Raw genomic sequence first — 23,330 nt, forward strand, 5'->3', positions numbered from 1 at the left:
GAGGGACACCTGTGTTTCTCCCTTCACTTGCCTCTTGAGAGTTCTGGCATGTTATTTTCTAGGGGGGAAAGTCCTGATTATACCTGCTGATATCCCTCCTCACCCCAAGCCTCAGACTTCATCCCTCAATCAACCACAAAGAGAAGGGAAGAGAAACTAAACCAACCAAGCAAAAACCTCCAAAGGAAATTTAGGATATTAGTAAGGGGCCAAAAGTTAAAAACATAAATAGTTATAGACAAAAGTACATGTGTTTATTACAGAAACATATACAAATATTGTAGTGGCCCAAATGAAACCTCAGAAAACCATCAAAGTGACAAATGCACATCTCTCTCTCCGCTTGGCTTCGCGAACGAAGATTCAAGAAGGGTGCAACAGCCCACGTTTGCTGCAGGCTCGCTGGTGGCTGACAAGACCAATGTGGGACAGGCAGGTCCGGCCACAGCGGCTGCAGGGAAAAGTCTGATTTAGGGTTGGTCCTGTAGCAGTGCGATTCTTCCTCAATCTCCTTTTGTCCTCAAGACCAGCTATGCGTGCGTTCTCAAAGGAAGAGACAGCCTGGTGGATGGTGTGCCTCCATGCTTTGCGATCTGAGGCTAGGTCAGACCACTGGTGATGGTTGATGTGACAGGTGCTAAGGGATTTCTTCAAGGAGTCCTTGTACCTCTTCTTTGGTGCCCCTCTATTTCGATGGCCGGTGGAGAGTTCGCCATACAGGGCAATCTTGGGAAGGCGGTGGTTTTCCATCCTAGAAATATGCCCTGCCCAGCGCAGCTGCGTCTTCAACAGCAGTGCCTCGATGCTGGTAACCTCCGCCCTCTTGAGGACTTCAGTGTTGGTCACAAAGTCACTCCAGTGGATGTTGAGGATGGTGCAAAGGCAGCGCTGATGAAAGCGCTCAAGGAGTCGCAGGTGATGACGGTATAAAACCCACGATTCGGAGCCGTAGATGAGGGTTGTCATCACAACCGCTTTGTAAACATTGATCTTTGTGCCTTTTTTCAGATGCTTGTTGCTCCACACTCTTTTGTGCAGTCGGCCAAAGGCACGGTTTGCCTTTGCCAGCCTGTTGTCAATCTCCTTGTCGATCTTGGCATCTGAGGAGATGATGCACCCCAGGTAGCTGAACTGCTGGACTGTCTTCAGAACTGATTCACCCACAGTGATGCAGGGAGGGTGATAATCTTCCTGGGGTGCATGCTGGTGGAGAACTTCTGTCTTCTTCAGACTAACTTCTAGGCCGAATAGCTTGGCAGCCTCTGCAAAGCAGGACGTCATATGCTGCAGAGCTGATGCCGAGTGGGAGACGAGTGCAGCATCATCAGCAAACAGTAGCTCTCGGATGAGTTTTTCCATTGTCTTGGAGTGTGCCTTTAGTCGCCTCAGGTTGAACAGGCTGCCATCGGTGCGATAGCGGATGTATACACCATCGTCATCATCTAGATCTACTGCGGCTCTTTGAAGCATCATGCTAAAGAAGATCGTAAAGAGAGTTGGCGCGAGAACGCAGCCTTGCTTTACACCTGTGCCTATTGGGAAGGGCTCCGAGAGGTTGTTGCAGTGTCTGACTTGGCCTCGCTGGTCTTCGTGTAGCTGGATGATCATGCTGAGGAACCTTGGGGGACATCCTAAACGTTCCAAGATTTGCCACAGGCCTTTCCTGCTAACGGTATCGAAAGCTTTGGTAAGGTCGACAAAAGTCACATACAGAGCCTTGTTCTGTTCCCTGCATTTCTCTTGGAGCTGCCTGAGAACAAATACCATGTCAGTGGTGCTCCTGTTAGCTCTGAAGCCGCACTGGCTCTCTGGGAGGAGTTCTTCTGCAATGGTGGGCATCAGTCTGTTCAGGAGTATTCTGGCAAGGATTTTGCCTGCGATGGAGAGCAGGGTTATCCCCCGGTAGTTGGAGCAGTCTGACTTTTCCCCTTTGTTCTTGTATAGGGTGATGATGATTGCATCGCGAAAGTCCTGTGGTAATTTGCCTTGTTCCCAGCAGGTGACAAGTACTTTGTGAAGTGAGCTATGTAGTACTGTGCCCCCATGCTTCCAGATCTCTGGTGGAATTCCATCAACTCCCGCTGCCTTGCCACTTTTCAGTTGCTTGATGGCTTTAACAGTCTCTTCTAGGGTGGGGATCTCATCCAACTCTGTTTTCACCGGTTGAAGTGGGGTGAGGTGGATTGCTGAATCTTGAACTACGCGGTTGGCACTGAAGAGAACCTGAAAATACTCCGACCACCGGTTCAGTATGGATGCCTTGTCTGTGAGGAGCACTTGGCCGTCTGCACTATGCAAGGGACTCTGAGCCTGATATGATGGACCATATACTGCCTTCAGGGCTTCGTAGAACCCTCTTAAATCACCAGTGTCTGCACACAGCTGGGTTCTCTCTGCAAGCTTGGTCTACCACTCGTTCTGAATGTCTCGAAGCTTGCGCTGGAGGTTGCTACATGCAGCGCGAAAGGTTGCTTTTTTCCCAGGACAGGAGGGCTGAGCAAGATGTGCTTGGTAGGCAGATCTCTTTTTTGCCAGTAATTCTTGGATCTCTTGATTGTTCTCATCAAACCAGTCCTTGTTCTTCCTTGTGGAGAACCCGAGGACTTCTTCAGAGATCTGCAGGACGGTAGTTTTTAGGTGTTCCCAGAGTGCTTCTGGAGAAGGGTCTGTGGGGCAACTGGGGTCCTCAATTCTTGACTGGAGTTTTGCCTGGAAGGCAGCTTTAACTTCGGCTGACTGGAGGCTGCCAACCTGAAACTTCCTCCGAGGGATACCTCCTCTCCTGGGTGTGGGTTTAAAGTGAAGACGGAGATTGCAGCGTACAAGACGATGATCCGTATGACATTCTGCGCTGGGCATTACTCGGGTGTGTAAGACATCTCGAAGGTCTCTCTGGCGCACCAGAATGTAGTCGATAAGGTGCCAATGCTTGGACCGTGGGTGCATCCAGGTTGTCTTCAGACTGTTCTTCTGCTGGAAGATAGTGTTGGTGATGGTGAGCTGGTGCTCCATGCAGAATTCTAGCAGGAGGCGCCCGTTGTCATTGCAGTTGCCAATGCCGTGTTTGCCAAGTACTCCTTTCCAGGCTTCCGAGTCTTTACCTACTCTGGCATTGAAGTCGCCAAGGATGATCACCTTGTCCTCTGTAGGGGTCTTCCGTATGAGGTTGCGTAGATCAGCATAGAACTTGTTCTTTTCTGCAGGATCTGCTTGAAGGGTTGGGCCATACACACTGAAGAGTGTTGCATGCTGCTTGTTTTGAAGTGGGAGGCGCATGGACATGATGCGATCTGAGTGACCTGTTGGCAGGTTTTCAAGTTTGGAGGCAATGGAGTTCCTGACCATGAAGCCAACGCCAGAAAGGCGGCTCTCAGCCTTTGACTTACCCGACCAGTAGAGGGTATAGCCAGCACCGTATTCTTGAAGACTACCTTCCTCAGGGAAACGGACCTCACTGAGAGCTGCTATGTCGATATTCAACCTGAGAAGTTCCTGGGCAACTAGAGCAGAGCGTCGTTCAGGGCGACCACTGCCTACTGTGTCAAGCATGGTTCTGATGTTCCAACACGCAAGCTTTAGTCTTTGCACACTTTGTGAGGCAGGTGCATGCCTTTTCTTTGTTGTTATTTTTCGACCGCAAGTAAGGATGCCCGTTGACCGCGGCTAGCCAACTGGGGTGGGGGAGACGAGCTTTGTTTAGGCCACCTTTTCTAGGCCCCTCTCCGTGTGGAGCAAGCAGTGCTGTCCCTAGATAAGGCTGCTTGGTCGTTCAGGGTGCTGCCGAAAAATGCTTTCGTCTCCGGGTTAGCATCAGGCGACCAATACCCTGAACCGCCTATATGCAGGATCGGGACTGCGGCTTCCAGTGGCACCTTCCACCTGCCGTTTCGCCCCTTGCCCATCGCTGCAGGACTTGATGCGTTGTGGGTTGTGTGTGTGGATATGCCCTTCAGGCCTGCGCAGAGGAATTTTTTAGGTGAAGCGCAGTGTGCGCGGTACTGGCTCCACCCTTTCACCTGGGGGTCATCTGCCATGGCCCAGTAAGCCGGGACGCCGGCAGCGAGTCCTCCAGGTGGTAGGTGTTACATTAACGAGCTCTATCTGCCCGGGTTTGATGTTAGAGTTTTCCTTCTCTTAGGCTGGCGAGGTTGGTGGGCCCAGCCTGCCCATCCGGTTATACCGCCGGACATTCGGTCGCACCATGACGTAGCAAACTCTGTGAAAACGGGGGGGACCAGCGAGAAGGTGTTGCTACGGATGCAGTAATGCAGGAGAGGCCATTGCAGTGACCATCTGCCAGGCATAGCCAGACAGTGACCACGCGGCGTTCACTACACCGGGAGAGGAGAGGCTATGTATTGCGCATGCACTTTCCCTGGGGGGGTAGGATTCCCAGAGGGAGCCCACCCCCCACCCCACCCACAAATGCACATAAAAGAACGATATATGACCTGAAGTGTTTCAGGCTGCAGAGGCTTTCAGATGTCAAATTATCAGAAGGATTTGGAGACTACATTGTTCCACTGAAAACCGTTTTGGAATCATCAGTGTAGTTTGGAAGGCAAGAAGTCTTGAAGCACAGATTAATTTCCATGTAACTTTTTCATTTCCTATTTTGGCTCTCACTGGATTTTCCATTAAACAAGTTGAGGTTTTTGAATGAGTATGCTTCAAGAAAAGTGTAGATTTATTTTCGATACGATTTCCCATATTGGCTTTCACCAAATTTTCTATGAAACAAATGGTTTGAATGAGTATATTATATCTAGGAAAGTGTGAATTTTTAAATGTATTTTTGATAATTCATATAGAATTGATTATGGTACAGATACGAAATATGAAAATGAAGTAATATAGGTGTTAAACATTTATTTTGGTGTAAAATGATTAATCACTAGAATTAATGGTAATTAGTAAATAGTGTTAGAGACAGCTTGAGGCTTCCCTGTTATTCCAACCTCCAGGTAGTGGCTGGAGATCTCCTGGGGTTACAACTGCTCTCCAGGTAACAGTTCCCTTGGACAAAATGGCTACTTTGGAAGGTGGGCTATATAACATTATATCCTATTGAAGTCCCTTCCCTCCCCCAATTCTGCCCTCCTGAGGCTTCAGGTGTCAGAATCTCAAGGCATTTCCCAACCTGAAGCTGGCAACCTGACTCACGACAGTTGGTAGGAATGGGAACAGTGATTATACTGGTTGGAGTGTTGGATCAAGATCCAAGTAACCCAGATTTAAATCCCACTGCCCTGGAAGCTTGCTAAGTGACCTTGGGTGTGACTTACCTCACACAGGGTTGTTGCGAGGAGAAAACTGAGAAGGGGAGAAAGTTATAAATCCATTGGGAAGAATAGCAGGGTATAAATGAAGAAAAAAAAATCCCTGATGTACAGATGCTAGTGGCAGTAGCATATTCTCCTATGCCCTCCTCATCTGCTCCTCCTCATGGACCCTCATGAACCTCCTCATCTGCTCAACTCCTCCTCATGCCCTCCCTATCTGCTCCTCTTTATGGGCCTCCTCATCTCATCTGCTCCTCATGCCCCCCTCATCTGCTCCTCCTCCTGGACCCTGTAACCACAGCAGAAGCCTGGCGGGCAATGAGAAATCCAAGCCATCCGTGTTTCCTCATCTGACATGCCACCTGATATGATACCTGAACCAACTGCTTTGGTATTGAGCCAGCCCTAGATCCCCCTCCCATGCACACACACACCTGGGGGCTTGTGGCACAATCCATTCTACCACAGCTTCCCCTGAATTGTCAGGGTGTGTTCTCATAGATCCCAACTGCAGTGATGTGACATGTCACTCCAGGTGGTGGTTGAAAGTGTCATCAAGTCACATCTGACTTATGGGAACCCTATACGGTTTTCAAGGCAAGAGGTGTTCGGAGTGGTTTGCAACTGCTGCCTCTGCATAGCAAGCCTTTACCTATGTGGTAGTTTCCCATCCAAACAATTGTCAGGGTTGACCCTGCTTAGCTTCCAAACATGACAAGATTAGGCTTGCCTGAGCTATCCTGGTCAGGGCTACAGGTACATGGGAGGCACCTTTCTTGCTCATTTTCACCATCAGATAGCAACACCTCAGCTGTAGGATAATTTCATCATGTTGATCACACCAGCAGCCCCCAGCTGTGGCAATACGCTCACCAATTGTCACAACTTTTTTTGACTGGCACTGGCTAGAAGTGGCCATTAAGTAAAGCTGTTTGTCTGTTCTTAAGGATATCTCCTCCCCCACCCCTCACCCCACTAATATGGCAAAAGAAGCCAGAGATTCTAGGAGATTTGTATGTTAGGAAGAAGAAAAAATGAATAGGTAACAGCCCCTGCATATGAGAAGGCACTTTTAATCGATCACAAAAGTAACCAACAAAAGTAACCAATGCACAATTTAAAACTAAGAGGAGTACCTATTAGCAGTACCCAACTGGTCCCTCCGCTCTTCCATTTTTTTATAGTATTTGTAGATTTTTGTATTTCACTTGGGTAGAAAAATCTGTCCAAAAATTAAAATATTTTGTCAAAATTAATGAATTATCTTAATGAAAACTACAGAAACATAAAACAGGAATCCAGTGGTACTTCACAGGCTAAGATAATGGATTTCAGTGTACATTTTCTTCAGTGCTCTGACTCGCGAAAACTAACAAGGTCAGGGATACATTCTGTCAAATCTCCAGGGTACTATTGGACTTCTGTTTCATTTTGGTGCTATCAACGAATTATAAGAAGGCAGTGCTGCACAGCCCAGTACTCCCAAATGCCCCTAGTATACATGTAGTGCAGGGGTGGCCAAAATGTGGTTTGGGAGCCACATGTGGCTTTTTCACAAATATTGTGTGGCTCTCAAAGGCCCCACCACCCCAACAACCAGCTTGAAGAAGGCATTTGTTTCTTTAAATCACTTCTCCAAGCCAAGCCGCCAAGCAGCTTGTAGAATACATTTAAAGTTAAAGCTGTTTTCTTTCCATCTCTCTCTCCTCATCTATTTTCCTTCCTTCCTTCCTTCCTTCCTTCCTTCCTTCCTTCCTTCCTTCCTTCCTTCCTTCCTTCCTTCCTTCCCTCCCTCCCTCCCTCCCTCCTTCCTTCCTTCCTTCCTTCCTTCCTTCCTTCCTTCCTTCCTTCCTTCCTTCCTTCCTTCCTTCCTTCCTTCCTGCTCTCAAACATCTGATGTTTATTCTATGTGGCTCTTACGTTAAGCAAGTTTGGCCACTCGTGGGGTACTGTTTACTCGTTTTAGAAATGTTCCGTTGCGATTCAGAGGATAAGAGGATGCCCTGAAAAAGAAACAACAATTCCCAGAATCCTCTGTGGTTTTCCAAGTAAAACACTACAGTTCCCAGGAGCGCCTCTTCCCAGCTCGCTCACCGATCCTCTCCTATAGTTCTTGCGAATGGACGGAATTGGGAGTCTGCGTATGCTCGCCCAGGACAAAGACAGCTTTCTTGCCGAGTGGCCGGGGCTGGCGGGATTGCATTCGCATTAGGGATGCTGCTTTAGAACACTTTGAAGCTGCTGGCAAGCTGGGCGAAGGGGCAACCTGGGGGTGTCTTTTCTTCGACCTTGTCATTTGGAAGTTTGCATCGGCTTGGCCGGTTTGCAGAGAGGCGTCGGCTGCACATTGGATCGTTTTTGTCCTTTCTGGAATTCACTGCCGCAGGAGGTAGTGACAGCTACCAGCACAGACAGCTTCAGGAGGGGATTGAATAAACATACGGAGCAGAGACGCATCAGTGGCTATTAGCTGCAAGGTATAGATGGAACACTTTGTCTGGGCTGTGATGCTCTGTATTGGAACTTGAAGGGCCACCGAGGCCTTCTGGAACACGGTTGACTCTGGCAAGTGATGGGAGACCTCCTTGGAATACCAGAGGCAGGAGGCAGGGGCAGGCTTTATTCAGCCATCTCCCTGAATATCCTCCAGGCCCCCAGTAGAGGTCAGTCGACTTCCTGAGGTCACCATGACTTCCAGATAAACAAACACACAAAAAAAATACACAAAAAAACACATTTTGGGGATAGAATTTGATGGAGAATTTGATACGGCCGGGGCTCCGGGACCTGCACTGGCTGCCGATAGCTTACCGAGTCCGGTACAAAGTGCTGGTTATTACCTTTAAAGCCCTATATGGCCTAGGACCTGCCTACCTGAAGGACCGTCTCTCCCCGCATGTTCCCCAGAGAGTACTGAGATCAGGAACACAAAATCTCCTAGTTATCCCCGGGCCAAAGGAAGCCCGCTTAAAATCGACGAGGGACCGGGCCTTTTCTATTATGGCCCCCTCCTTGTGGAACCAGCTGCCGGAAGAGGTGAGGGCCCTGCGGGACTTAGCCCAGTTCCGCAGGGCCTGTAAGACAACCCTCTTCCGGCTGGCCTATGACTAGCTGGTACAAGAAAGTGAGTGTAGCTATACTGGATGTCCGCTGCCCCGATGTTTTAAATGTTAAATGCCAAATGTTTTAAAAGTTTAAATGTTTTAATGGTTTAATACTTAAATCTAAATGTTTTATCTTTAACTTCTATTTATGTTATATTCTTGTGTTGTAAGCCGCCCTGAGCCACTCGTTGGGAAGGGCGGGATAGAAGTCATAAAATAAATAAATAAATAAAATAAATACTGATGCATGGTTTTCGTTCCATTTTACAGAGACTGGTCCTTTGAGACACAATGGGATGTTGGATAAATGCATTTTCCATGCTCACGGATTTATCCTTTCTTGCCTTCACAGAGTGCAGAACTATGTCGTTCTGTCAGTCTGGATTGCCCCCTCTTCTCACAGAAAGTGAAGCCCTTAGATCAAAGGCCATGCAGGTAGGAGATGGCGGCTGGTGAATTTGGGCAGGGATGGGAGGTAAGTGGGTCCTTTTAAAATTCTCTTTTGCAGGGCCAGATTAGATGATCAGGTAAACTCAAGTAGCAACATTCTGCACTATCTCAGAGTGTATTGGGAAGATCATATTTATGAGCGTTCTCTGCAGATTGTAAATTGGCACACCAGGGAAAGGACTAAATGGAAACTTTCTCATCCTGATATCCTAACTAACTGCATGCAGGAAGCTTTCTATGTGGGGAGCATTTTAAAAAATGATTCCCCAACATCTGCAATCCGACTTGATAGAGTGCTAGAATTCTTCCACCAGATCTGTCAGAACTGTTTTTCAATTTGCACAACTCAAAGGTAGTTTTTATGTAACCAGGCCCCTTGTTTTGATCTGTTGCCTCAGAGGTAGAAAATGGCCAGCAAAATCAGTAAAAAGCAGGGGGGGGGGGTTCATTTTTTTCATTTTTCATTTTTTTAAAAAATTAGTCAGTAAACTTGGTATTTCTTTGTTTTTGTGAATACTATTTGTGTGGTTTTTGGAGGGTGGAAGAAGAGGGCAAGAAAAAATGCTGGCAGATACAGTGCAGAAAACTGTTAAGAAATAAAAGCGTTTAATAATTTCTTTTTTCAGCAAAAATACAAAACAAAGATAAAGTAAAAGCAAGTCTTACCTTATAGTAATTGTGTTTTGTTCTTATAATTATTATTTATGTATGATATTAAATATGTTTTATTATTCAATTTGATTTTCATAATGCCCATTCCCTGTAAACAGGGTTCAGAGCAATGTACAACAGTATATAAACAACATATTACTATAAAATATCAGTCAGATTTGCTCAGATGGCAATCTAAATTTCCAGTTCTGCTACCAAATGAACACTGTCACTGTCCTCAACCAAATGCCTTACAAACTGCAGAACTGAATCAAGTCCCACAGGGCACAGATGTTATTCAGCAGAGAGCTCCACCAGTCTGGGGCCAAGGCACTAAAAGCCCTGGCCCTGGTTGAGGACAGCCAGGTATCCCTTAGGCTGGGAACCATAAGCAAGTTCTTATCAGCAGAGTGTAATGCCCTTCAGGGGATATACCAGGAGAGGTGGTCCGAAAGATACATGGGTCCCAGACCAATAAGGGCCTTAAAGGTAAACACCAAATCCTTGTATTTGATCTGGTGCTCAACTGGTAGCCAGTGCAGCTCATGCAGTACAAGTTGAATGTGTGCTGTCTGTGGGGTCTCTGTAAAATCAGAAATTTTTACTCTTTGACTAGTTTCCACCCCTGCTTTAGGATCTCGAAGATCAGTGTTTCTAGTAGTCTTTGCAGTTAAATATGTGTTTTGCGGGACGACATGTATTGAGTGATCACTCTTTATCTTTGCAGAGCCCAGTGACCTTTGAAGATGTGGCTGTGCATTTCACAGCTGCGCAAGCAGCTCTGCTGGATCCGAGCCAGAAAGCCTTGTATAGGGATGTTATGGTGGAAAATTATGAGAACGTGGTTTCATTGGGTAAGGATCTTGCTTCTTCATTTTGATTGGTGCTGGCAAATTTTGTCCCTGTCTTTCTCTGTTTGTCATATTTTCTGGCTAGCGGCGTCTTCTCTGTTTGCTTAGATTAAAGGCTTTTATCATAGCAGACACTCCTTCGCATATTTAGGCCACATCTCCATGATGTGGCCAATCTTCCAAGAGCTTACAGGGCTCTTAGTACAGGGCCTACTATAAGCTCTTGGAGGATTGGCGACATCAGGGGTGTGTGGCCTAACATGCAAAGGAGTTCCTGCTTCAAAAAAAGCCCTGCTTTAGATGTATTGCTTGCTTTATCCAGAAGTCTGCAGATAGAACCATATGAAGCTGCCCTGTACTGAGTCAGTCCATCTTGCTCAACATGATGCACTCTGACTGGCAGCAGCTGTCCAGAGTCTGAAGCTAAGAAAAGTATTTCCCAAATCGTGCGGAGATCCTTTAACTGAAGGTGCCTGGGACTGAACGTGGGAGTTTCTGTATGCTGTGATCTGCCACTGAGTATCTGAAATGGGTACCTTATATTCTTATATCATTCTATTCTCACAGGAATTCCTGTGGTGATGCTGAGGGTCTGTGATTGTCCAGGGCCTATTGGAACAGCATCTCTGAATGAGTCTCTGAGAAGAGAAATTTCTTTTATCTGTGTCATATCATAGTACAGCAGGCCCAAAGCTATCGGGGGAGCTATGGGGGCCCTGCCCCTGAATCCGCATTGATGCCCCCCCATTCATGAGGCCCCCTACCACCACCACCCCCTTGTCTCTCCAAGCTGGCACAAAGAACTGGCCTGCTGGTGTGTAGGTGTGGCTCTCAGGTGTGTAGCAAGTCTTTTTAGGTTGGAGGGCTTTTTAAAAAATTGAGCGTCCCCCACATTTTTAAAAGCCCCCCAACCTAAAAAATTCTGGCTACACCCCTGTAGTATTGTCCTAAAAAGAGAATACAAGTGTTGTTCTGCCACAGAACTTGATTTTTCTGTTGCTTTTTTGTGACACATTGGTTTTGTTTGATTTGTAACCCATTCCATCCCAAGCAGTCATAGCAGTTGCCAGAAGTTAAATAATAAAAAAATATATACTGATTTAGATCACCTTCTGTTTCTGATGGTATGGCTATCAAGAATCCACAGAGGATGAGGACATTTTATGCTGATTCCAGAAGAGTCTTGGGATTTTGACAAGCCTCCATCAAAGTGTAATCTATAGATGAGGGGTAACCACCAAAAATATCTTTTTGTGTGCCTACTTTGTCATGCCAATGGTAGGCTTACACAATGGTTCCTGAGTGACTGTTCCATTTGTAAAACAAAGTTTGAGTGCAGTGGCATCTTCAAGACCGATAAGATTAATTCTGGGTATAAACTTTTGTATGCATGCACACTCCTTCTGATACAGTGTGTTACAGATTTGTATGTCACTTTTGTTGTACTGTAACCTCATCCTAGGGAGACAAAAGCACAATCTACAATAATAAATTAAACTACAAAAGTAAAAATAAACAATGCAAATGCTAGATCCTGCTGAGGCCTTTTGCTCATTTCTTCTCCAAGCAGGATTTCTGGCTTCCAAGCCGGAGCTCATTGCCCAGTTGGAAAATGGAGAGGAGCCGTGGATGCCAGATTCAGAAGACTCAGAAGAAACAAAAGTTGCCCACACCTGCTCAGGTAAAGGGGTTTTGGGGTGGACACATCCAAGTTCTTATTGCTAATGTAGAATGAAGTCTGGCTCTATAAGGATGAAGCTAGACATTTCATTCTTTAAAGGGGAAACTGTTTAAATAGGCCCAGGTGGTGATCTGAAGACACCTGGCACAACTACCTGCTCTGGTTAAGGAGACCTGGATGTGGACAGTGCCTGGAAGGGAAACCTCCTGAGTACCCACTGGTACCCCCTTGAGTTCCATGAAAGGAAAGCAGAATATAAATGTAGTAAATTGGCTATATTCTCTTGATATTAGCACCCCTTAGGCATTTAGTACTCTGTTTGTATGCAAATATGGGCAGATTGCATCTTTTAATTAATCATTTGAAATCTGAGGTACCATCTCAGTAAAGTTCCTTTATTTTGTAAACAGATTGAATCCAGAGTCCTAATTTTTATCTTTTTTTGTAGCAGTCAGTGAGGCTCAAGTGTCTTTACTTTGGACTGCCTTTTGAATGTTGATATTATGCTAGCCTGAAGTTTTAAATCTGCACGTGCATAATATGAGTTAACTTTATTTTTTTCTGCATGCATACATATTTATGCTTTTTGTTAACTGACCCAACTGTTAACTGGGGCAGTGGAACTATATAAAGCCACTTTGGGAAAAGATCATTAAATCATAGAGCTGGAAGGGACTTTCAGGGTCATCTAATCCAACCCCCTGCACAATGCAAGGACTTTACAAATACTTCCCACACACACACAAACACCCCCCAGTGAGCCCTGCTCCACCCCCAGGATCCTTTGCCAAACTGGCCTGGGGAAAAATTGCTGACTGATCCCAAAGTGTCAATTAGCATTTCTCTGGCCGTGTAAGAAAGGGCCACAAGAACTAAGCACTGTTGCAACTCTTCCCACCCTCCTTCTAATGATCTGCCTAATTCACAGAATCAGCATTGCTGTCAGATGGCCATCTAGCCTCTGCTTAAAAGCCTCCAAACAGGAGAGCCCACAATCTCCCAAGGAAGCCTGTTCCACTGAGGAACTGCTCTGTCAGGAAGTTCTTTCTAATGTTTAGCCAAAAACTCTTCTGATTTAATGTTAACCCATTGATTCTGATCCGACCATCTGGGGCAACAGAAAACAATTCTACACCATCCTCTCTATGACAGCCTTTCCAGTACTTGAAGATGGTTATCATATCACCTCCTCTCAGTCATTTTTCCTGGCTAAACATACCCAGCTCTTTCAACCTTTCCTCTATGAGGACTTGGCTCACCATCTTCATTGCCCTTCTCTGAACATATTCCAAAGTGTCTATATTCTTCTTAAATTGTGAGGCCGAAAACTGAAGACAATACTCTAGGTGAGGTCAAACCAGAAAGGATAAGGATATAAATGTAACATGCCTGGAAATCTAGATTTTTCAGGATGCTCTCTTCTTTTCCAAGAAGGATTTCTTGTCCCAGAGCCTGAAGATATTGTCCAGCTGGAACCAGAAGCCCCGTGCATGCCAGTTTGTCAGGAAGAAACAAAAATTACGGGCATCAGCACAGGTGAGGGAATGGGGGGGGGGGGGGTAAAGTGGATGACAGATCTATTGGACATTCATTATCATTATGTAGCCCTTTCTGCTTAGCTCCATAGGCAACATTTCTAGTCCTCACAAAGAAGTTGTCACCCCACACTTGAACTTGATTATACAGCTGTTACCAATGAATGTAAAGGGGATAATTGCTGGTAGTTTGAATTGCATTATATTGCTTAAACCGGTGTTTCCCATGACCAGGGTCATGACCCTCTGCCGGTCTGCGGGCCATTGATTACTGGGCCGTGAGCAAGGTCAGCGCAGCACTTCCATTACTGGTCAGGCTGCACTGACCTGCTGTAGAGCAGCAGTGGCCAAATTGCAGCTTGGGAGCTGCATGTGACTCTTTGTCTCTTCCCGTGTGGCTCTCGATGGGTTTCCCCCTCCACTACACCCACACGCCACCTCAAGTCCCTGCTTTGAAAGTTGAGATGGAGTCCTATGGACTGAGTTCTATAAAGAGGTGGGCGGGTCACAAAGAGTTCAAGGCAGCTAAGCCCTGACCCTAGCTCCCAGCAGCCCTCATTCAGGCCAAGACCAGCCCAGGGGAGTAGAGCCGCCATCGCTGCCACCGCCAAAAGCAGACCAGTAAATTGTGTGGCTCCCAGGCTACTGGGTGAGTGTGTGGAGTCTTCTTGGTGGGCAGAGGGTGCAGCTAAGAGTGTCTGAGCCAGCGGTGGAGCCCACATGGTCCTGGAGATGGGCTTCCACCTCCATGGGCCATGTGGAATCCGGTGGCAACTCAGTCGCTCCTGGGCTACTGGGTGGAAGTCTTTGGGGAGGGGGGTAGCGAAGCGCTTGGAGACCACCTGAGCCTTGCGCCGCTTGCACGCTGACTGGGAGAATTTTTCCTTGTTCAGCAAGGGCAGGCCGCAGGACCAGACTGGAGTTTTGTTGGGGGGGGTGAGAAAAGAGGCGTCGGGAGAGAGCCCGAGCCTTGCACCTCTTGCCTGGCTGACCAGGGGAATTTTCCCTCAATCAGCAAGGGCAGGCCACGTGGATCGCTAGCTCTGATGGCTGCCTTGGAGTTTTTCGGGGGTGGGGGGTGAGAGGAGGCGTAGGGAGATCGCCCAAGCCTTGCGCCTCCTCGGGCGCTCCTTCAACCGGCAGCTCTGCTGGTTTGGAGTTTTTCGGGGGGGGGGGGGGCGGAGTGAGAGGAGGCATCCGGAAAGAGCCCAAGCCTTGCCCCGCTTTGTTCGTCTGTCATTCATCAGGCCACGTGACCCAGGAGCTCTGCTGGCTTGGAGTTTTTCGTGGCGGGGAGGAGGCATCCAAGGAGTTCCCAAGCCTTGTGCTGTTTGCGCGGATGATTGAGGATTTTTCCCTCATTGAACAAGTGCAGGATGCATGGCCTGGCGGCTTTGCCAGACTTGGAGGTTTTTTTGGGAGGGGGGGGGGGAGAAGAGGCATCCAGAGAGCGCCTGATCCTCGGCACCACTTGCTCGGCTGACCAAGGGAGCCTTCCTTCGGTGCCAACCAGGCTGTGCAGCCAGGTGGCTCTGGTGGGAGCAGCCTTTGGCTGGTTTGCCCCATTCCTAAGCTGTGCAGCCCTAGCAGTCCAGCCAGGCACAGAGTCCTTCAGGGAGCAGGGGAGGATGTTCATCTCTCTTTTCCCTCCTTCCTCTCCCCCTCCGCATCTCTCTCTCTCCTTCCTTCCTCACCTAGGCTGCTTTCCTTTCGTTTTCTTCTGGAGAAGGTGGTTGAAATACAGCAGATAGTTACATTCACAAGCTCTCATGAGTAGATTGTCCCATTGAGATTACAAAAGTGTGTGCTTGCAAACTATTTATTTTGGTTGCTTTGTGTGTATGTGTGTGTTCACCTCTCCTCCCTCATGTCATTTCTCCTTCCCTTCCCCCCTTCAGTTCCAGGGTTCTCGGCCTTTCCTCATGTCATTTCTCCTCCCCTTAATCCCCCTCTCTTAATTCCAGGGTTCCCTGCCTGAAAAGCAGCCAGAGCCAGAGCCTGACCAGTGTAGAAGCTGACTTCCATTCCTCAGGGACTGTCTTTCCAAGCAGGACCCTGGTTCAGCAAGCTCAGGGACAGAACCAGTGTTTGAAATAATAAAGTATCCAGGAGCAAGCAGTTGATGATGAGATGAGCCACTTGGCAATGAATGAAGGGCCTACTAAATGTGACATATTTTGAGGCAGAGCAGCTGCCAGGGCCCAGTGTAGGTGGTACACAGTGCTGGCATTCAGTGGCAACAGCACCACCAACTGCATACACTGGCCAGTGCTGTTGAGAAAGAGGTGTATAGGTGGTGCAGGCACTTGAACATGGGCATTAGGAGTGCTTGCAAGCTGGAGAAGGGCACACAAACAGGTGCATGCAGCTGTGGGGGTGAAAAGAGAGGACCCTGGAAGTGTATGGAAAGTTGTAGACTGCCCACTTTCCACACCCATTTTGGCTCAGCATGAGTTTCAGAGAGATTTTTCTGAAAACAAAGTTACTTCAGAAAAAGAGGCAGGTTTGTGGGAGTGCCTGGAAGTAACATCACAGGAAGAGGCGGGGTTTTAATTCAATGTGCTCTGGAAGTGACATCATAGGAAATGACATCATTTCCTGTGTCCCGGCTCCACCCTGAAAGTCTCCTGGCTCCACCCCTGAATTTCAGTGGGTCACAAAGGAAAAGTGTAAAAATAACGGCCACCAGGGTGGGGGGAAGTTTGGGAAACCCTGACTTAAAACATAACACAGAGAGCCAAAATTCAACTCAATATACCCATCATCAATGAGAAATTAGTCTCTTCAGGTCTTGGATCCTATGCTCCCCTTTAATATTCCTACGTGAACATGTCACAGCAGAGTTGTTGCTAATATGTGGTGAACATGTAAGTGCCTCTAAAAATATTCTTCTGGGGACCAGCATTCTCTCCTGGCACTGGCAGTTTCCCTAACAGTCACATACCCCAGCCAATGTTCCCTCTAAGCTGCGGAGTCTTGTGAGCAAAAATTCTACTTTGTGAGCTACTGGCATTAAAGTTGTGAGCTACTGCATAAATTATTGTGCTCTGGGGTCATCCTTCCTGAGCTAAGACAAAAATGTGTGAGCTGGAAACTAAAAATCTGTGAGCTAGCTCATGCTAACTCAGCTTAGAGGGAACACTGACCCCAGCTCTCTCCTGCCCCCCCTCTCCCAGGACAGTCCTCAATTTCTGCCTGAAAGGCCTTCATTTCCTGAGGCTCTCCAGAAACTTCCATCTAGTTCCTGCATATGGCATTTCTACAGGGTTTCATGTAGAATGCTGGACTTTTGAGAAATATATTATTATTATTTTAAAAAAGAAAAAAGTATACCCCTGCCTCTCAGCCAGTGACTTATGAAGTAACTGGTGAAGTTCTCTTATTTTGCCTCAGTGTATTACTTAAGGAGTTCATATCTCTTTCAGCTGTTTTGTTTTGGTCTTCTGTCCTGAGAAGTGTTTTATTAATAATATATTGGGATGTTCAATGTTGGTAATGGCCTGGCTTGTTTTTAATGTCTTTGATTTTGTAATGAGCGTTGTAATGTTTGGTTTTAGTTGCAGAACATCTCAAGCAGGCCTTTGGAGAGATGATTATTCATATTCCCAAATAAATATGTTGGTATAGTAACATTTTTCACCCAAGTACTATATACTGTATATTTAATAGTGCTGAATGGTTCTATTGTGCAAATTAAAAAAAAAAAAAAAGCAGGGCTAAAGTATATGTTTTTGTAAATCTGGTGGTAGAAAAATATATGAGGTGTAAGAAACACCAAAAAGTAACTAGCAATGTCTGCACATGGGCAGATGCTTCTCCACCAGTCTCTTTTTTATGTTTCAGTGTTTCTTATCTGTTTGCCTTTTATCTAGGAAATGAGCTTGAAAGGAAGAACATGTGCCACGTGTGGAGGAAATGTTTTACTCAGAAACTGAATCTTGCCAGACACCGTCGAGTCCACCTGGGACATAAACTGTATACGTGCTTGAAGTGTGGGAAACGGTTTGTTCACCAGTCACAGCTTTTGAGCCACCACCAGAGCCACACAGGAGAGAAGCCCTATAAACGTTTGGAATGTGGGAAGCAATTTGCTCAACAGCCTCACCTGATGATCCATCAGAAAACCCACACTGTAGAGAAACCCTATAAATGTGTGGTGTGCCGAAAATCTTTTTCTGACCACTCAGAGTTTGTGAAACACCAGACTGTCCATAGGAGAAGGATACCTTATCAATGCTTGAAATGCAGTAAATCTTTTGACCGCCCATCAAACCTCAGGAAACACCAGAGGGCCCACACTGGAGAAAAACCTTACAGATGCTCCGTGTGTGGAAAATGCTTTTCTCAACAAGTTCACCTAAAGAGGCATCAAAGAGTTCACACTGGAGAGAAACCCTACAAATGCATGGAGTGCGGAAAATGTTTTGCATACAGCTCAACATTCTGGGCACATAAGAGAATCCACACTGGAGAGAAACCCTATCAATGTCTGGAGTGTGGGAAATGTTTTGCTCACCGCTCAGATTTAGTGAAACACCAGAGTATCCATGGGGGAGAGAAACCCTACCAGTGCTTGAAATGCAGTAAATGTTTTGCCCGACCATCTTACCTCAGGAAACACAAGAGGGTCCACACTGGAGAAAAACCTCATAAATGCTCTGAGTGTGGAAAATGTTTTTCTCAACAAGTTCACCTAAGAAGCCATCAGAGAATTCACACTGGAGAGAAACCCTACAAATGCATGGAATGTGGAAAATGTTTTTCAACCAGCTCAGGTGTCTTGGTGCATAAGAGAATCCACACTGGAGAGAAACCTTTTAAATGTTTAGAGTGTGGGAAGTGCTTTGTTCACCAATCCCCTCTTGCAAAACATCGGAGAATTCACACAGGAGAAAAAAACTGTAAATGCACAGTGTGTGGGAAATGTTTTGCTGACAACTCTTACCTTGCGCTTCATGGAAGAGTTCACACAGGAGAGAAACCTTATGAATGCTCAGAGTGTGGGAAACGTTTTGTCCAGCAGTCAACCTTAGTGACTCATCAGAGGATCCACACAGGAGAAAAACCATATGAATGTTCACAGTGTGGCAAATGTTTCACACAACAAGCCAACCTAATGATACACCAGAGGGTACACACAGGAGAAAAGCCCTATGAGTGCATCAAGTGTGGGAAATATTTTTCTTATCATACAAGCTTTGTGAAACACCAGAGATCACACACAGGAGAGAAACCATATGAGTGCTTGCAATGTGGGAAATGTTTTGCTCACCAGTCAGACCTTCGGCAACACAAGAGAATCCACACTGGGGAGAAACCTTATAAATGCTCAGAATGTGGAAGATGTTTTGCTGACCGTTCAGCATATGTGAAACATCGGACAGTTCACACTGGAGATAAACCTTATCAATGCTTGGAGTGTGGGAGGCGTTTTGCCCGCCAGTCCAGTTTTTCAACACACAAAAGAGTCCACACAGGAGAAAAACCCTATAAATGCCTGGAATGTGGGAAGTGCTTTGCTCAACACTCAACTCTAGCAACTCATAGGAGAGTGCACACAGGAGAAAAACCTTTCCAGTGTCTTGATTGTGGGAAACGTTTTTCTCAACGACCCCATCTTGCGATTCACCAGACAACCCACACACGAGAGAAACAGTGTAAATGTTCAGAGTGTGGGAAACGTTTTGCTCATAAATCACTCCTTGTTAGCCATCAAAGAGTCCACACTGGAGAGAAGCCTTACAAATGCTTGGAATGTGGGAAGTGTTTTGGGCATAGGCCAAACCTTATGATTCACCGTCGAGTTCACACAGGAGAGAAACCTTATGAATGTCCAGAATGTGGAAAGTGTTTTTCTCGGCGCACGTCTCTTGTGTCTCACCAGAAGGTCCATGTGAAAGGCAAACGAAAGCGAAGATCCCGTTCAGGTGAGATAAGTTTACTACATTGTGTCTGCATTCTGGGGACCAAGAGGGTAGTGTGCCTACATACTTAGCACACAGGGATACATTGCAACCCAGTTGGTTGCATCAGTGCAATACTGGCACCGTGTACAACATTTTAGTTTCCCCTGTTGCAATGAATGGCGGGGTGGGGCTTAACCATTTTTGATGACTGAAGTGTTTGGGTTGTCCCCCCTTTCCACTTTGTCCAAGATTAGAGCTCATTTCCTTTGTTCATAGAGTCCAAAAGTAACCTTGGGAATTGGGCCAGTCCCTGTTCACATAGTCATACCCCTGCATCCTTCCTCAGGAGTTTCTTGTTTCTTTCCATCTTTCCCCATAAAGTGGTCAACGCATCTGATAATGGAAAGTCAGATTAAAGAACTATATTAAAAATTGCTTAAAAGATGTAAACCAGGCACAGTGAAGAATATGGTTATGAGCAGGGCTTTTTTTTGAGCAGGAACACAGTTCAGGGGGTGTGGTCTGATATGCAAATGAGCTCCTGCTGGGCTTTTTCTTAAAAAAAACCCTATGTGAAACAATGGTGATATCAGGGTGTGTGGCTTAATATGCAAATAAGATCCTGCTGGGCTTTTCCTATCAATAAGCCCTGTTTATGAGCCATGCATCCCCATTCATTCATTCATTCGTTAATTCATTCATTCATTCGTTCGTTCAGATATAAAGACAGACAGCATTGAGTAGTGGTAATTGTTGGAGTAGGACCAGAGTGATCTAGATTCTAATTCTCATTTGCCATGAAATAAATTACAGATACATAGAAAAAATACAAAATGTTTGTAAGATACATTGCTAATCTAACCCACCCCCCCATCCTGCCCCCATGGACATAGAAAACCCTTCACAAAGCACTGACAATATTAATACTCTTTCCAGTTATACAATTCTCAGTTCCATTCTTTGTATCACTGCTGACCATAAAAAATCTACTCTATACGTATCTCCATTTTTCTGATAAGCAATGAATTTAACTAAAGTATAGATCTTTATTGTCAACAACCAGTCTTTCAGTTCAGGGATTTTTTAAAAATTGCCTGACAAAAACCAGGCTGGCAGCCGTAATTATATGTAAGGCAACCATTTGCTAATCTCTAAGGATATTGGGTAGGTAATTCAGCAACAGTGTCCCTGGTTTATGGGGGATTTGTTTTTCCAACCCAATTGATATAATTTCCACCACTTGTTTCCAATAGTTGGAGGCATGTACACATATCCACCACAAGTGAAAGAAATCTGCCATATTTTATTTACAGAACCATCATATGCTACTGGGTGCCAGTCTTATAGATCTTTGCCAACCTTAAAGGAGTTAAATGCCACCTGTATATCATTTTCAACAGGTTTTCTCTAGATGAGAGGCAAACTGTAAAGGTAGCACCACGACTGAAGATAATTCAGAGATATTCAAATATCAAATACTAGGTTCTAGAACAGGAGTGTCAAACCCCAAGTATTCCGCAAGATCCAAGCAACTATGGAGAGGCAGCTCTGGGATGCTTTGGGTTAAAACAGGAAGTCCCACTTCCTCTTTAGTGATGCATTTCAGTTTTAAAAGAATATCTTGTCAACTCCTTTCATTAGCAATAGTAAAGAGTCCTGTTGATCAGAAACAGACTGCTGGAGGTTCAGCTACATGTATGTACATTGTTAATTTTCTGCCTTTCTTTGTTTTTTAATCCCAGTGTGTCATTTGAAGTTTGAAGGTTGAACACTCCACTCCTAAGAACCGAAAACATCGGAAAAGCCATTAAGGAAAGAAAAGTGCATGAAGAGCTTGCTTGTGGGGGAAAAGATCATGCCTGACAGGTTGATGTTATCATTCATCGAGGATTTGATACAGGAGGATCTACTGGTTCTAGTAAATTGGATAGATGAAACTGATCATTCTCTGTAAACGATTAGCTTAATTGATAGAAATTAAATTATTGTATGGCATTGTGTTTAGAATGGGCAAGACATCCCTAAGGACTATCGGGCAGCCTGAAGCTGTAGCGCTTTTTTGGCACCATAGGTGGTGAGCTATGTTTACTTTTAGGCTAAGAAAAGCTTTGACTTTCCCAAGGTCACCCAGCTGGCTTCAAGTGGATGAAAGAGGAATTGAACTCTGTTCTCCAGCTTAGAATCCACTGCTTTTAACCACTACACCAGGCTGGCTCTCATTTGACTGATAGGATTCAATGAGATAGGAACAACACTGGAAAAGTGGGTGGATGTGAACTAGAATAAGTGCAGAGCTCTGCATCTGGGTAACAAAAATGAGAAGCATGCATACTGGATGGAGAATACACTTAAGGAGATCAGGATACATGAACATGTATGAGGCAAAGCACCCCTGGCCTCTAAAGAATTAATGTGAATAATAACGGGCCTGGTCCATTCTGCAAATGTTACTTCCGGTGTTTTTCAGGTGTTACTGAAGACGTCTTTGGGCCTCCATAGTTCTCATCATCTTCAAGGCCAAAGGTAGTCAGCTACTCATGGGAATCTGCAGTCCGTGTGAGGGGAGGGGGAGAGCCAGAGTTGGTGAGGTCATTTTCTAGAGGTTTCTCCTGGAGACATGTCCTGATTGGATGCCATCATTGCTTGATGTGCTTGACCCAAAATCTGCAATTAAGTTAAGGCTCTATAGAGAAGAACTAGCTCATATTTTGATGGACTAAAGACCTAAACCCGATCAGGCCCCTGGAGGGCTCCTATCAGGCCTGTGAGCAAGTCTGCTTCCTTCTTCTCCCTCTCTCTTGCTTCTGTGTCACACCTTTCTTTGCCAGGATTTCTCAATTGCATAGAAGCTACAGAGCAAAGCCTCTATTTTCCCCATTGACTGAGGCTCCTCTCTTGGGGAGGAAGCGGGGGGGGGGGGGGAGAGTTTGCTTTGATATTGACCACAATATTGCAAGAGTGCTAATACTTTAAGCTTGTTTTATTTTTGGTTTTTTAAAAAAGATCTTTAATTGTGTTTGTGTCCTTTATAAAGTTTGTATCTCTGCTACCTGGCATTATGTTTTGACACACATGGCCCAGCCCAACAAGGTCTTATTTGTGTCAGATGCAGCCCTCATAACAAATGAGTTCAAAACCCCTGACCTAAACTATGACTGGCAATCACTGGTAACATAGAGAACACCTGACCTTCAGCCTTTGACATTGGAACTTAAGGTTTGTGCCATCTAATGCAATTTCTGCAGTGTTAGATAGCTTGGTGTGTGATCAAGGAGTAATGTGTTGTCTGTAGAGTAATCCTTTATTTGATTAGAATTGAATAAACTGTTGTTTTTAAAGTCTAATAACAGTCTGGTTACTTGTGTGTACCTGTCCTGGGAACCCACAGCATTCAGCCTTGAACACCCTGACAACAAGATCTTGGGATATGGGTAGACCATAAGCTACAGCAGTAAAGAGGGCTAATACAGTCTTGGAGTGTATCAACAGAGGCATAACATCCAAATCAAAGAGGTCATAGTCTCGCTGTACATTGGTCTCGCTGTGCATGAGTTAGGCTGCACCTAAAGTATTGTGTGCAGTTCTGGAGACCTCGCTTCAAAAAGGATGAGGCAGAATGGAGCAGGTACAGAAGAGAATGCCAAAGATGATCGAGGTCTGGAGACCAAGACCTCTGAGGAAAGGCCAACGGACTCCGGAATGTTCTGTCTGGAGAAGAGGGGGGGCATGATTGTTCTTTTAAAGCATTTGAAAGCCTGTCCCTTTGAGGTGGGCAGGGTTAGGACCAATGTTCCTTCTAAGCTGCAGAGTCTTATGAGCAAAAATTCAACTTTGTGAGCTTCTGGCATTAAAGATGTGAGCTACTGCATA

The 23,330-nt window shown here is 45.7% G+C and overlaps 1 protein-coding gene across 1 annotated transcript in view; it reads left to right on the forward strand.

Moving 5' to 3' along the window:
• The window catches only part of LOC132571932 (zinc finger protein 836-like), a 47,390-nt gene extending 25,431 nt beyond the window's left edge, over positions 1–21,959 (forward strand). The window contains exons 8-13 of the mRNA XM_060238724.1: positions 8,739–8,821; positions 10,215–10,341; positions 11,909–12,019; positions 13,454–13,555; positions 17,427–19,481; positions 21,928–21,959. Coding sequence (XP_060094707.1) covers positions 8,739–8,821; positions 10,215–10,341; positions 11,909–12,019; positions 13,454–13,555; positions 17,427–19,481; positions 21,928–21,959 — 2,510 coding nt within the window. The remainder of the gene's footprint in view (positions 1–8,738; positions 8,822–10,214; positions 10,342–11,908; positions 12,020–13,453; positions 13,556–17,426; positions 19,482–21,927) is intronic.
• Positions 21,960–23,330: the final 1,371 nt, after the last annotated feature.

The sequence above is a fragment of the Heteronotia binoei genome, chromosome 5 (genome assembly GCF_032191835.1).
Source record: "Heteronotia binoei isolate CCM8104 ecotype False Entrance Well chromosome 5, APGP_CSIRO_Hbin_v1, whole genome shotgun sequence".
NCBI classification, from domain to species: domain Eukaryota; kingdom Metazoa; phylum Chordata; class Lepidosauria; order Squamata; family Gekkonidae; genus Heteronotia; species Heteronotia binoei.